Source organism: Achroia grisella, unplaced genomic scaffold (assembly GCF_030625045.1).
Source record: "Achroia grisella isolate CSIRO2021 unplaced genomic scaffold, CSIRO_AGI_Agris_v1 utg821, whole genome shotgun sequence".
NCBI lineage: Eukaryota > Metazoa > Arthropoda > Insecta > Lepidoptera > Pyralidae > Achroia > Achroia grisella.
This window is the reverse complement of record NW_026713035.1, coordinates 1,349,286-1,364,680: the sequence shown is the minus strand read 5'-3', so window position 1 is coordinate 1,364,680 and position 15,395 is coordinate 1,349,286. Positions and strand designations below refer to the sequence as shown.

Below are 15,395 nucleotides of genomic sequence, written 5' to 3'. Positions count from 1 at the left end.
TATAAACTTATTTATTGAATGGTCTATAATATGATTGAATTTAAGTTTTATGTTTTTGTTGTTTAATTTTACTAACATTTCATTAGAAAAATATTTTAATAAACAAAACTTTTATGTTATGATATTACAAACTTACAAATAAACTTTTATAGTTCAAAAAATGATGTTAATTTAAACAGAGATTAAAAAAATGAAGTATTATTTTTTGGAGTATACACAAAAAACGTTGAACTGAAGAGCCTCTCACTTTTGAAGATGGTTAAAACAAATTCCTTTTTTGTTCTAATTATGGGTTACTGTTAGACCTACAATGAGAGTACTGACAGTTTTTATATTCGTTTATCCATATTTAAAATATGAGAGGTCTTTTTATACATTTTGTTTTATAACACTTCTATCACTGCGCTCTGCTATAATAAAAGTCTATACAAGCATCTCTCTATTTTCATTCATTTTTACTGTTACTAACCTGGCATGAAAGTGATAGGAACATCGCACGTTGTTTGGATAGATGGACGGGTATCGAGGGCTGTACATTCGGCCATGCGTCGGCCGATTGCCGGACCGGCTGAACTGATAGTCGCATTCCGTCCCAGGCACGCGGACGCCATCTGTCTCAAATAGACCTGCAGACAAATAAATAATTTAAATAATATTTCGCAAGCTTAATAATAAACTGCAGTATTATTTGTATTATTTAATATGCGTCATACATATATGTCATACAAACAAATAGGTCTCATATTTATACAACGGTTGTGCTAATGATATACGCTCACCGTGTAAGGAGTATATTTGGCACACATGTGAATTTTTGGCAGTTTAGTGTTAATTTGTATGCAGTCTTAACTGAGCGGCCCCTTATTTGAATTAGGTAGTCTTCTGAGACACTTATATATAAATATTTCATTAGCTCTTAATTATTTTGGACCACTTGTGATCCTATCATCACCAGTCATCCCATCGCCTATGCGACTGTAGAATGCTATTGTACATACAACAAGGAGTAACATTAGTAAATAAAGCCAGGACCGACCACCCCATGATATCATGCCATGATAAACAATATTTATGATAGTATATAAAAAATTAAGTATAATTAAGTTTAAGTTTTTCAACTTTGGCTCTTTACACATGTTTACGCTTATATTAATAAGTTGCGTAATAAGTGCGTGTTGGAGATAGTGGTGTCTTATGTTATTATGAAATTTAGCACCTTTACCCAGGGTTTAGTCTGGCAACCCATGTGCTATTTACAAATATACATATAAACGTTGTAATTATTAAATAACATATGAGAGTAGATATTCCTTATGATCCTAGACCATTAATAAATAAAAAGATAATAAGGTTGAAAGTATTATTTTTTATCGACAAAAGAACTAAATAGGAATCTTAATATTTAGTGAACTCATGTACAAAATACCTCTCTTTTGTGTATCCTAATGTCAATGAATTATTTCAAAGTTATAGCATTTACACACGATATTTCATCATTAAATACTCTTGTATATTTCATACCAACAATAAAGCTTATGCTTAGGAATTATAAGCCGTATTTATTACAGTTAATTGAGGGTAATTAATTTGTAATAGTTTTTGTCAGCAATGGAATTGTATGTTTTAAAAGAAAATGTCAAGGAACAAGTTAATATCGTTCTGTAAAATGTAAATTTTGATATGAAAGTTGAGTTATGGTAGTGAAATGAATATATTAAACGATTATATTAACACTATATTTTTCTAAAATAAATAAAGTTGCAAACGCATGTGTATGTACCAAAAGAGCGTAGGTGTTTACCACCCCGAATTATACCTGTGAAGTAGTGAATTCAAATCTGACGGACTCAAAAAGATTTTATATTTGACTGAAAATCCGGTAGTGGTCATCAATAACATATTGAATTAACTTAAGAGAAATCGACAGAGTTGTTCCTGCCAAGTACGAGTATGATCAAAACGTCGAGTGAAAATATTGCTCTACGTCGACAGTTGATTCTTTTGCCTACTCTATCTTGGATGTATATTAGTATATAGGTTTCAATTAATGCATAAACCTTTATTAGGGTTCCCTTACTGAATTCTGCGTTTTATGCTTCAGTTTCCTGAACCCAAGGAGCGTTAGCGCGAAAAGTTCAATGAAATTGCGACTACAAACAGTTGGGGCAATAAAATTTTCCGGCCTCGAATGTTCTACTAAAAACGTGATAAATTGAAAATAGAATTCAATTTGAATCTCTAATTCGTTTGCAATAAACCGATATTTTTTCACGATGAAAAGAGATTTTGTCAAAATTACGTGAAATTTTCTTATTTGGGTAAATTGAATTACATTCAGAAATCTTAATCAGTAGTTTACAAAAGTCATACCAATTTAATGCGAAAGTATGTTAACGGCTGTAGGAATCTTAATAAAATTAGAAGATACTTAACCTTGAAATTGTATTTATTATTAGCTCTTATCCTATCTACATACTATCATACTCTATCTCTGTTCTCGTGACACAGCCTCATTTCTACTTATTCTTCATTTAATGTGTCTTCTTCAATATTCCAATATTATATGATATAAAGAAGAGAACTATGCTTCATTGTGGCAGGATTCAATACAATACCAATTACTGTACAAAATTGATAATAAAGGATGTCAGCTATACATAATATCACTTCAAAGGATGGTATAATATAGTGAATTTGCTATATTACATTTTATTCATCACTGTCTTGCCTTTGGATTATTAAGTAATTGTGTACAATATGTGCCGCAGTATGTTTTCCTACTTCAATATTTTTGTTACCGAACCCGCTATTATTATAGAGGCCCCTCCTCTTTTTAGTACAAGACATCATTGTGGTTAATTAATATAGTAAAATATATCTTTCATGATAGACTAACTGACCTGAGGTTATACTCTTCGTATTACCCTCTATTGAAGGGTAAGATGATAAACCCCGCTAGATTATACCTTTAACACAGGCGGACTATACAATTATCATTGATTAAAAAAACTACTTCTTACACCTATGTTCGTTCACCCAATTTATCCGTTCTATGTAGGAGAGACCAAAAGCATGGATAGATTGAATGAGACTTTTTACAATTACTATAAACAATTAATATATAAATTGTATATTTACCCTGATATGAATAAGTTAGAAATTAAATGTCTTTACATTTTCTGAATATAGTAAAATCTACTAAGGAAACAAAGCACTTATTCAAGAGAAGCAAGTTTTGAGATCTTTTCCTACATCAAGTCACTTGTCCATTAAAAAGTTAGTCAATATCCACTTCTTATTAAGAAACTATTTCTATACAGTGAGACGATACAGACTTCGAGTTTACGCTGTGCTCTGATAGATCTGCTAACCAATCAGGCCAAATGTTTTTTTAAAAGTGTTGACATTTATAGAAACAGAGAGAATAACTAAGTTTATTTTTGATTATTATGTATAAATAAGCAACTTTGCGTCTTTATACATAATAATCAAAAATTACCCTTTAATTCCAAAGAGATGAGTGGATAATCCATCATATATGTGTCGTCACGAACCATGTCATGTCGTAAGCTTAGGTAAGTGCAACGTTACACTTACCGAAGTATACACTCGAGTCTTTGAGGATTAACGCCTGATTACATACAATTTATCGTGTATATATGTACAATATATCGTGTTATTTATCGTGCATATATTTAATTTATTAATATGTGTGGTGTGGAGGTGCATTCCTGCTAGTGCTGCATGTGAACGGGGCACCAGTGTAACTGATGAATTTCCCAGAAATAAATCGAGTTGGTTTTTTAGGACCGCGTGGTTGATTGATCTAACATTTTACACTGCTAACGATGAAGTCACTGATTCGGATTAGGTGGGTACTAATAATCTCCTCGTCACGAAATAACGGAAAACTATTTATAAGGAATATCTATTAGTATCATGAGCGAATTCAACATGTGGATGTAAAAAAACTCACCGTGTAGAATAGATGGAGTAGTTAGATATGTTGTCAATTGTTGTCTGTATGGTGAACGTAACGATTTGCCCACATTTCGCTAAGACTATTTGAATAAAACTTGGCATTGTTTCAACTTACTGCCGTGCATCACATTGATTTGGTTTATTTCCAAGGTTAAGGTTAAGAATTAATCATTTTTAAAATAAGATTTTCAGCCAGATTTGATCCTAGGACTCTTTATTGTTGTGGTATACTTTATTCTCTATACTATGTTGATGATTGATGATGTTTAAGTCAAATTTCACCTATGATACATCTAGTATTGAAAGTCATCGTCTATAGTAATCATTAAGTATCAGGTATGCATGATTACATGATATTTTCGTTTTAAAAAATAACTATTCGTTCTTCTCAATGTCATAGAAGTAATTTCATCACGTCACGTATCTAATATCAGTAGATTCCACTAATATTATATTTCTCTAGTGCTTTAAACGTATCAATCAAAATGAGAATTTCTTTCCGTGCGTTTCATTTTACCTACACAGGTACAGTATATGAAAAATATGAGTAAATGTTGTATATATATTACTTTAAATATAAATATTTAAAGTAACAATATATCTATCAAGAAATCTCTAGTATTAACAAATTGTGAAATATGTATAGTATTGATTTATATTTTTAGTTTAGATGTTTATACATCTTACATATATTTACTTATAGCTGACCCGGCTTGTTTTGCCATATAAATTAATATCGGTAATAAACCTACAAAGTATACATATAAAATTTCAACTATATATACAAAATTGGTTAAACCATTTCAGAAAAGTATGGATACTAATACTGATACGAGAATTTTAGACACAAAAATAAATGATCAGCAAGTTATATTTAGAGAATATTAGATATACGTATTGAAGTTATTACATATTACACAATAATTAGTTAAACATAGGAATCGTGTGATGTGATCTAGATGGTTAGTGGTTTACAGTACTAGATGTAGGTTTAGTATGTACAGTTTTAGGGAAATTCGCAAGTGTAACTTGTCTCTGTCAATTATATCCCTCATTTTCTTTACATCGCAAAAGCAATTTGTATTATTGTATCTATTTTAGTTTCACGTTTACTCTTTTACTTCATCTATAAATATTAAACGTTTTCTTGTCTCAAAGACTCGGCATAAACAAAAAGGTAGAACGATATTACTAATACTGAATAATATAATAAAGATATTTTCTCATATTTACGAGAATCAATTCAATATTACTTGTATAAATACATAGTTTATCCCTCAAAAGACAGCTTCTAGAAATTGTCTGTCTCGAAATGAAATAGTTTTTCAATAAAGCGAGTTTTGAACTGAGTGGTTGGAGTTTTTCATTACTTTTTCAATATGGCGGTCGTTATGAAACTCGGGGTTGCTATGAGAAAATTATGTTTCCCTTTTCAAAGTTTAATAAACTAATTAAGCTTTTACTATATTAATTGTAATATTAAATTATTACAAGCACAAGATTCACAAGTTGCCGTTGGCGGGGAAAATTCAGGAAGACATAGGTCGTGTCTCTAAAACGCGTGTGAATATAGTTTCTACTCTCTTGCTTACATATTATACCTCAACAATTGAACTAATTCACTAGCTAAATGTTGTATATCATTTTAAAATAACAAATTTATAACTTTTATAACTTTTTCCCGACAATACTTGTTTCAATACGAGAATTTGTCCCGAGAAAACTCTATATAAAAATAAACTTCGTAAAAATTTGAGTACAATAATCAGAATAGTAGTATTTTGAACCTTCTTTCTTTTGTAATTAGTTCACTTCGGTGGTGTAAGAGTTTATGGAATGGCAACGTAAAATGGTGAATGGTGACATCCAAAGTTAGAGATACAAAGAATTTATGAGTATCAGAAACTTTCAATAAGCTACGATGTATTTTCGATATGTTTATATTTTTTTAAATAACCTTTGATTTAAGTACATTACTATTTGTTTTTTTATTGCCTCCTTAAAAATTTATAAGTATATTTCTATGTTATTAATTAAATTATAGTATTTTAAACCTAAAGTTGTCCTAGGTAGGACGCAGTAATTAATTAAATAATTCAAAATTCAATTAATTAAATTATTTTTCCTAAAGTTGTCCGGCGCCATTATGAGCCTTCCACGGAATCACGGAGTAATTAAATTCTTGTTTGTTATTTTTCTTTTGATTTAACAAATTTGAACAAAACTAATCTTCTCTTAATAATAACTTCATAAATTCATTTTTGATATAATGAAAACTTTCTGTTTTTATTACAGCTCATGAAATCTACTTAAGACTTGTGGTTGGTTTAGAATAGAAGTTGAATAGAAAAGACATAAACTTTATTGAAATAAGCCTAAATTAAAAATCGCGTATTATTTATTTGCTGAAGTTATAGTTCAGTTAGTTTTTTTTAAATATACTGACGGAGTGATTTGAGTTGTTATTTAGTTATAATTTATTTAATAAACAGCTTATTCTAAAAAAGATAAATACTAACCTATTGTAAATTAATATGTATACGAAGTAATTTTATAAGTGAAGTATTTTTATATGTTTTGTACAACAATTAATTTATTGATTATTGTATAGGTAGAAGTATTTTGATAAGTTAAATCAATAATGTATAAATACATTTACAAGGTAAATTTATTTCTAATTACGTGTTTAAATTAGTGTAAAATGTATTTTAAACATATACATTATTAATAGAATGAAAATCATTAAAGGTGTAACGCCGTCGCTTAAAATTAAATCCTCCATATTTACTCCAAGAGTCATTGAAATAATATTAAGACGCCACAATATCGGTGCGCAATAAACGGGAAACTCAGTCGTTGGGGATGGTTAATGAAAAACAAACACACCTGCCTCACTTGCCGTTGCCTGGATGCGCTCCACAGCTTATCGGTATAAGACATAGTGACTTGGGAAATGTGCACAGCCGGAGATTTCAATACAAAGTCCCCTCTTCGAAAAAGCAATTCAAAGATTTGTCTTTAAACTTTTCCACCGCAAATAGAAGAAAGTTTATAATTCGAGTGTAATTTTCGTTTGTTATACGTGATATCTTCGCCAGTTTACATGATTATATGGTTCCCAAAAATTGAGTATTGATTCCCGGACAACTCAAATATTTGTACTAATAAGTATATTTGTTTTTATTACACTTTCTAAACAACGAAAAATTGTTCTGAAAAGTAACAAAGCATTAAGTAGCACAGTAAGTATGTTTTGTGACGTTGGTGATGATGCTGGTTGTTTCGGTTACCAATTACCATCAGGTGTAGCATTAGTTTGTTTTACATTCTAATCACTTTATTTTTATATATGTATGAATATTGTTTAAGTTAGAAATTATAAAAATGTAAAACTATTTCAGATATTATTGTTCAACATTATACATTAGGCATAAGATATAACAAAATATATTGACGTTAAATAACACATACTAGAAGAGGTATCAGATTGGATAATGATCTTCAAGAAAATAAGAATGTAAGTAATATTGGAAGTTCACACATCTGAACATGACTGCCAGTTAATTGAAAATCGTATCGATATTTGCTCGAGTATCACTCGATGCTTTTACGATGTGATTTTTTAATTAGAGAATGCACACAGAATATTCGATATCGATACTCGTTTACGATTCTAACATAAACACTTATCGATTTGTATTACATTGTATTATGCTTAGGTATTTATTTGAAAAGTAATTTAGAATTTCTAAAAATATTTCCAATAAGTACTAATAAATTTTGTTAATGCGATTTTATTCATCCACTTAAACGAGTTTTAACTCGAATAATATTATTTCTCTCTAAACCTTTCGTCCAAGTTGCACTAGCCGTGTTCACGAGCTGAGTAGATTATAGATATGTTAATGTCGGTAGGTATCCGTATTTTGTTCAACTAGCGTCACTCTAATAAGATATGACACAACACCTAAAGGAACACGAGTTTGTTTGTTATGCTTTCACATTTAACTAAAAATTATAAAATATTGTATAAACATAACATTTCTGATATAGATACTTTGGTAAATTTAGTATTAGTGATGGTAAATAATATATACTATTATATGGTTGCAAGAATTCAAGGAATAACCTCAACTTGGTTTCCGTTCCTACTAAAAAATCGCAGCACGACTGAAGTGTGAACAAAAACGGATATTTCATTGTTTATAACCTATGATTTAGGAGAGTAATCTACGCCTTTTGGACCAATGCCAAGGACCACCTGCATCTAGCGTACGTGTCTAAAAATAAAAGATGCTCTACTGGACATCTGGGTACTCTACTGCATGCATAAGGCTAAATTGTACGCTATTATTCAAAAGCTGAACATATATTCACTACATATGTAGATAGTTGAATCCATTTGGTACTTAATAAACCTTTAGGTAATTTGTATTAAAAACTTTGTTTATTTGACAGCTCTAATCTCAGGAATTACTCATCCCAATTGCAAAATAATCTACAACAAGCAACAGCAAGAAATATTCAGCTAGCTAGGCTATATACACTAGTGCCAATAAAAGACGAGCAACTATGGAAATTTTGCAAAAACGGGGAATTTGTCACGACGTCGAAGTTGCACGAGTTAGCTACTATAGTATATAATGTTTTAACTATTATTTCGTTTTTAGACATTTCCTAGACTAGACTGCCCAGGTCAAGACGACACAGTCGACCTAGAACAACGAATGATCGTTTTCTATTAAAACAATTCTATTTTCACATCGGAACGTACGAGTATATTTCTGTAACCTTTCAAGTCTGGGTATAAAATAAAATGGATCTTGCGCTTTAGAAGGATCTGGATCTATTTGTTGTTTTAATTGAGATGTAATAGTCTGTGTGCATTTCCCGTCAACTATTAGCTTGTATATTTAAAAACCAAAATGTCAAATCTATTTACAAATATATTTCTAAATATCCTATAATTTAATAGAAAAATATTTCTATATGAAATATTAGCCTTGAAGCGCCACTTTATTAGCTTCTTATAAATTAAAAGAAGCCTATATTCTCGTTCTGGTCATATTAATCTTAAAGTTAACTTAGGTAGATTATTAGTTTCTGTCAGTTATTGGGGTTCTGTTTATTAAATTCAATCCGGTCGATTTTCTTTATGAGTACATTATAGATAAGATATAATCAATAGTGTTTATGTGAGATCTAAAAGGAATCCTTTTATTTTTATTGAAAAACTAACTATAACGCCAACTATCTTAATATTAATGCTGGTAACGTGATAGTAATCTAATATAATATTAATAAGTATAATTTATTTTAATGTTATATTTAGACATTATTAACAACCTCGTATGTCAACAACTTAAAAGTTGTACACGCATGACCTGTACTTTCGCAAAATTCTTAACATATCAAGTAGCTCTTAAAAATCCTTATTTTGGTTTCGCAGAAAATATGAGTTTCATAAAAAAAATTAAAAGTACCTACAAAGAAGCTACAACTACAAAAACAGCATTATAATAAAACACAGACCAGTTACATTACAGTAGATTTATATTATCAATAACAGCATAAAACTTGCTATTAAAATATATTAGTATATTCATAGAAATAATTTCTAAAGTTTATGGGTATGTTATGTCCGAAAATAAGATAATCGACAAAGTGTTATTATGTAGCAATAGTACTGTTCTGTGGTAAGAGTATACTAAATAATTAAATGTATATTAATGTAAAAATAAAGTTTGTTACAAAAAAGAAAAAAAAAATTTCAACGTAATTTTATTTAAAAACATAACACTAGGTGGATTGCTATACTGATCTTCTTAAAACATTTAACAAATAAAAGGCATCCAGATATACTTAGTAAGTACGGGGTCTTCGAATTTTATTAAAACGTTGATCGGGATCATCGAGAGAGGGGCGCAACGGGCGTGAAAAACGATCTGTATTTGTTGCCTATTTGGAATATTCCCTGAATGTTTATCACTTCTTATATACGCTTTCATTTCCACTTCCGATAGTCGAAAAATAACCTTATTTTTATCAACATAGTTACGATTATTATTTATTTACACAAGACATTGGATTAACGAGACACAAAAGTAAAAAAATATATGGAATATACCTAATAATAATAGAAATTGTACAAATTGCAGTATTATCGCTATACAACCTCGTTCTGACAGCGTTTAGGAAACAGTTTAAGGTTTTAATAAAAAAAATAGTAAGAGGTATTTGTCTCTTATGCCAGCTTTAAACACTACCTATACCTTTACACGACCTTTAAGATACATTATTCAAATCCATACCTCTGAAACCATTAGACCAAAAAGTTCTTATAGCTTCTATATAGAGTATCGGTAAAATGATAGTATGACATGACAAAAACAGTTTTTGTTACTAAGATTACCATAAAATGTTTTAAGTATAATTAGTCATAGAACGGTTGCAACGTGTGGTGAATAGTTGACATATATTTTCCAAATATTAAGTCCAATGGGCACGTACCTAAACACTACTACATGTATAGAGAGTATGGTGACTAAAAGATATCAGCTTAACAACATTAGACGCATCCTAAGTAAATACGGTTGGAGACTGCTAAAATATTAAAAGGGTTTAATATACAAAACGTGTGCTATCACGTTTTTATATTTTTGTTGTTTACTATATTCTGTATTTATCATATGTAACACACATCGCACACATTGTCGGCCTCGGTGGTCTAGCGGTTTAGCACATCGCCTTACTTCCGATGGTCGTGAATTCGTTTCCGATTTTTGTATATGCTTTTTTTTTAAATTACAATGATTTCCGAAATAAAAGAAGTTCGTCGTTGTGATATACACTCATATCTTATAGTTTTAGTTAATATTAAGGTCTGTTCGCCCATTTCATTGTAAAGTCCAGTCCACTAATCGACAAACATTCTCACATGCTATTGCGTTTATCAGATGAGTTGAAGGTTTATCTTTATAAATAAAACATAATATTTTTTGACACATATATATCTAATAACATTTTTGTATTTTACACCTTTTGCAAAATAGAAATAATTAATACGTTTTCCTAAACAATGATTTGTGGGTAAGATGTGGAAATGATTTTAATAATATCATTAAAAAATACTAACTATTCAATATTGGTAAGAATTCACTTATAACCAAGGCTAATATATTAATTATAAGTCTAAATGATTCCGGGATTCATTAAAACACACAAAAAACATCAAATTCGATGAAGCATAGACTTTGATCATTTAGAATAAATTTTATAGCATATCTAAAGGTATGTGCAAATAAGAATTATTATATACATTTATAATTAATTTTGGAGTGTTCGTGTTAAATCGACCACATGATATCGGAGTTCATACGAGAAATTCAAAATTATTTTAAATTTTCCACTTAGTGCTTAATAAACTCACGACAAATAAACCTGTATGTACAAAATAGTACACGTTAATATTATTATGTTGATATAATTATGTTGGTCCTAATACTAAGAGGCAGCTTATCTTCCACTACGTGCAGGTTTGAGCAAGTTAATTATAATCATCATATTCGTATGTCCGGCACGTTCCTGTAATATATGTATTTGAATTATTAAAGAATACATATTTTATGTATATACTTATTATTATATTTATTTATTATTATAAGAAGAAGTTGTGTGTATAAAGTCTAAATATAAATAAGATGCATACAGTATATTAAATTTGAATAAAACTAATGAATATATCTCGGTAAATAAATTTGTGAAAGATGGGGAGTTATCATGTACATATTGGAATATTTTATTGATAACGCATAAAAAATAATGTTCAATTTATAAACAAATAATTGGCATAATATTGTGATTATTATTGTGGCCTTGCATCCCACTAATTGGAGTAGTATGCGCAATTCGCACATTGAACTACATAAACAAGTTATAAATTCATATCATTCACTTGTTTCTCAATTTAATCAACAGTAGCAGACATTGTGCGTATTCTACTTATAATAAGAATAAGTTAGATGAAATTTAAACAAGACATATTGAAGTAGAAATAGACGAGAATAAAATATGTTATGTACATAGACCTCTATGAGGGAAAATTTCCATCAGAAACTTTGATATAAATAAACACATACTAGTGTGAACAACTTTTTAAACTTTATTTATAATTGTTTACAATTGTAGAAGAAATTAACCATACTAATATTTTAAATGCAAAATTGTCAGTCTATCCATCTTTTCCTTACTTTGTCACAACTAAATGGCTGAACGTGTGAAAATATCAGAAAATAACTCTTGAAATAACACCAAAGAAGACCTCATTACGTTTATTTCATTTATATTGACAAGTTCAGCAATAACAATTCATAAACATATACCATTTTTTGACCTTACAAACCTGATCTCCTCTTAATGATATTTTAATATTAAGAATATTACGAGGATGAACAGACAAAAAGATAGCTAAAGAAGTAGATTATCTTATACCTTAAAAGTTAATCTAGGTGTAAATATAGGGTGTAAAATTTGTGCTGGCAAAGTGGCGGGTGATAACTAGCTAGTATGCAGATATTATTAATTTTTATCCATTTATGTATTGTTCAACTATTTATAATCTTTATAAACAATCCTATTAGATAACTTTTATAGCAACAATACGTGAGTATCTTGAGTCACGTTGTTTTCCATATTTATATATAGAACAACAAAAAAACAAATCCCTTTAGTAGTGCACCAAGCCTCGAAATTCTGAGCACTAATTAAAGTTTTAATATGGCTAAAATACATACAGTATGGTTTATGTTCATTTGCATTACATCTTTACTTCACGACGTAAGTTAATTGTATATACGAATACGAGCAATATTATAAGTAATATATAATTATTCGTTAATCAGTATAATTAAACGTTTAACTTAACATTTATAAATAAATTATTTGTAATTCTATCAATAGTAAATATGTTCATTAACCTACTAAATATTGGGCGCAACTCTATTAAACGTTAAAATTTTAGTAATACAAATTACAAACGGACAGACGTCCTGCCCGGAAATATACGTTACCTCCGAGTTTAATATTAGTCACAAACCATCCAAGAACTCATTAAAATATACACACACCAAATTCATCATCATCTTCGAATTCATTACAGTCGTTTAGGATAAACATACGTACAGAAAAATTATATTAATATTAATATTGAAGTTTCAATTGCAGTCTTATCAATCCAGTATTCACTATGAATACGAGTATAGTAAATCAACAATTGGACAACAAGTAAGCGAAATATTACACAAAATTGCGAAATTTATAGAAGAAATTTTCTATGAAATCGATAATGATGAGGATGTTTCTGAAGAAAAAATAGAAGAATCATTCTACAACATAGTTAGCGAGATAGAAGATATGGTAAGCTATAAGGACCTTTATTATACTAGTATATGTAATCAAAATTGAGCAGTTTAAATCCATCCTGTCCTTTTGCACGCTGTAAGTTATTTGTCCAATTATTTGTTCGTCACAATTGAATGGTTTAGTTACAAATTGGGTTTATATCCACAATACTATACATTGTAATGACTTGTATTTATTTATTTATTTATGTTCGGAAAACCAAGGCTATTTACAGACAGTTATAAACGTATAATCATTAAATCAGAACGGCCACTTACAGGTTTTCACGGATAGAAAAGTAACATAAAATAAATTACAGTACGAACACGAAAACGCATAACTCATAAAATCTTATATCAAAAAATAACAATCTACTAAAGTATTAGCATTATCATTTGTTATCGATACAATGTGGTACAATACTATCTTACTACTGATGGTCATGGGTTCGATTCAAATAATAATCATGCTCACGAAAATAATTGATTGAACCGTGCGAGACAGTCAATTAATTATATTCGTTTGTACTTGCAGTACAAGGTTATTATTGTACAGCAATAACAACTAGGTCTACAAATATGCATGTCCGAACTAGACAATCACAAACAAACATGAAAGCACGTTTGCACAATAATAACAAATTAAAATGTTATTGATAATATCAAAAATCCTTAGAATAGTCTATGATAGTAAAGATAAGTAAGTCTACCAGATGAAAATTTACAACTGAATTTATTTACATATGAGTTAAAGTGATTTACATATGAGTTTCAAGTACCACTGCACTTTAAGTACTAATAATGATAATTCTATGAACTAATGACGCTATAACATTATATTTTAGCATATTGAAGAAAGCTTTTCGTTAAATGAAGATTTATCACAAATAATAGAAATACTCGACACAAACACTTCAGCTGGTTTAGATTTTTCGAAGAATTCTGACTTTTCAAGTGATTGTAATTCTACGAATGATTCTGATTCTCCGAGTAATACTGATGGTGTCCGTTATTTGAATTATTCAGATGAGTTGGATGATATTTTAGTTGGACCTGTAGAAGTTACACCTGAAGTAAAATCGTCTAAAGATTCAGTGACGACATTCCTTTACCCTAACTCAGGACTTCCTTATTTGTATCATCCAAATTATCCAGATTATCAAGTATTCGTTTACCCCATTGAATAAATAATTTTACACAGCAGCGACTGTATTATAGAGTCGAGGTTTTATTTATGCAATTGAAATAGTAAACAAGTTGATGGTATATCTGAGTGTCAATCGAAGTCTATATACTATTGTATCTAGGCTTCGATTAACACTCAGATATCCAGCAATATCCATAATATTATAATTTTGACATCTGTGTGCGTATGCGTTGCCATTTCGGAAGACTAAGATATCATGCCTCTTATCTTGTAATTTCACTGCCATATCTCACCATACAACCGAAACACAGCTTTTTGAAAGCTGTTTCGAATTTTCGTGTAGCCGTGTTTTCGAATTGCAAAATGAAATAGGCGAGAATGTCTACCTCGGTAATTGGTGGTCTACTAATACTCTGCAAATCCGATGTGTACAGTACTAAATGTAACATGTTGTGAAATTGAGTACTTAATATATTTTTACCATTCTAGTTACATAATGATTTATGTTTCGTTTGTTTTACTAATATATGTATATCTTTCGAATTAAGTAAGTAGTCACTTTGCACGGCAATGCGCACATGACACCCCTACTATCTCAGGATTCCATAGGCAACGGATTGCTTGTTTGCCACCATCGTAATTAAGATATTTATTACTATTATATACTGAGTCATCTATTTTATTAGATATGGTGATGTTGTTGAAAATCTTAGTTTTTACTAGAAATAATGAAACTATGTGCTGAGCATATGTAAAAATTAAATAAAAATGCGCACAACAATTATAGCCAGTATACCAAGTACAACAAGAGCTACAGTAGAGTATTCGCGTCAGATTCAAAGCTATAAATGTTGGTGACCGTACTTCAA

The 15,395-nt window shown here is 29.7% G+C and overlaps 1 protein-coding gene across 2 annotated transcripts in view; it reads right to left on the bottom strand.

The window, feature by feature from the left end:
* LOC131852079 (suppressor of lurcher protein 1) overlaps positions 1 to 15,395 on the bottom strand; it is a 286,739-nt gene that overhangs the window by 69,937 nt on the left and 201,407 nt on the right. For both annotated transcript variants that reach the window (XM_059202698.1, XM_059202699.1), the window contains exon 6: positions 470 to 626. In XM_059202698.1, the coding sequence (XP_059058681.1) occupies positions 470 to 626 (157 nt within the window). The remainder of the gene's footprint in view (positions 1 to 469; positions 627 to 15,395) is intronic.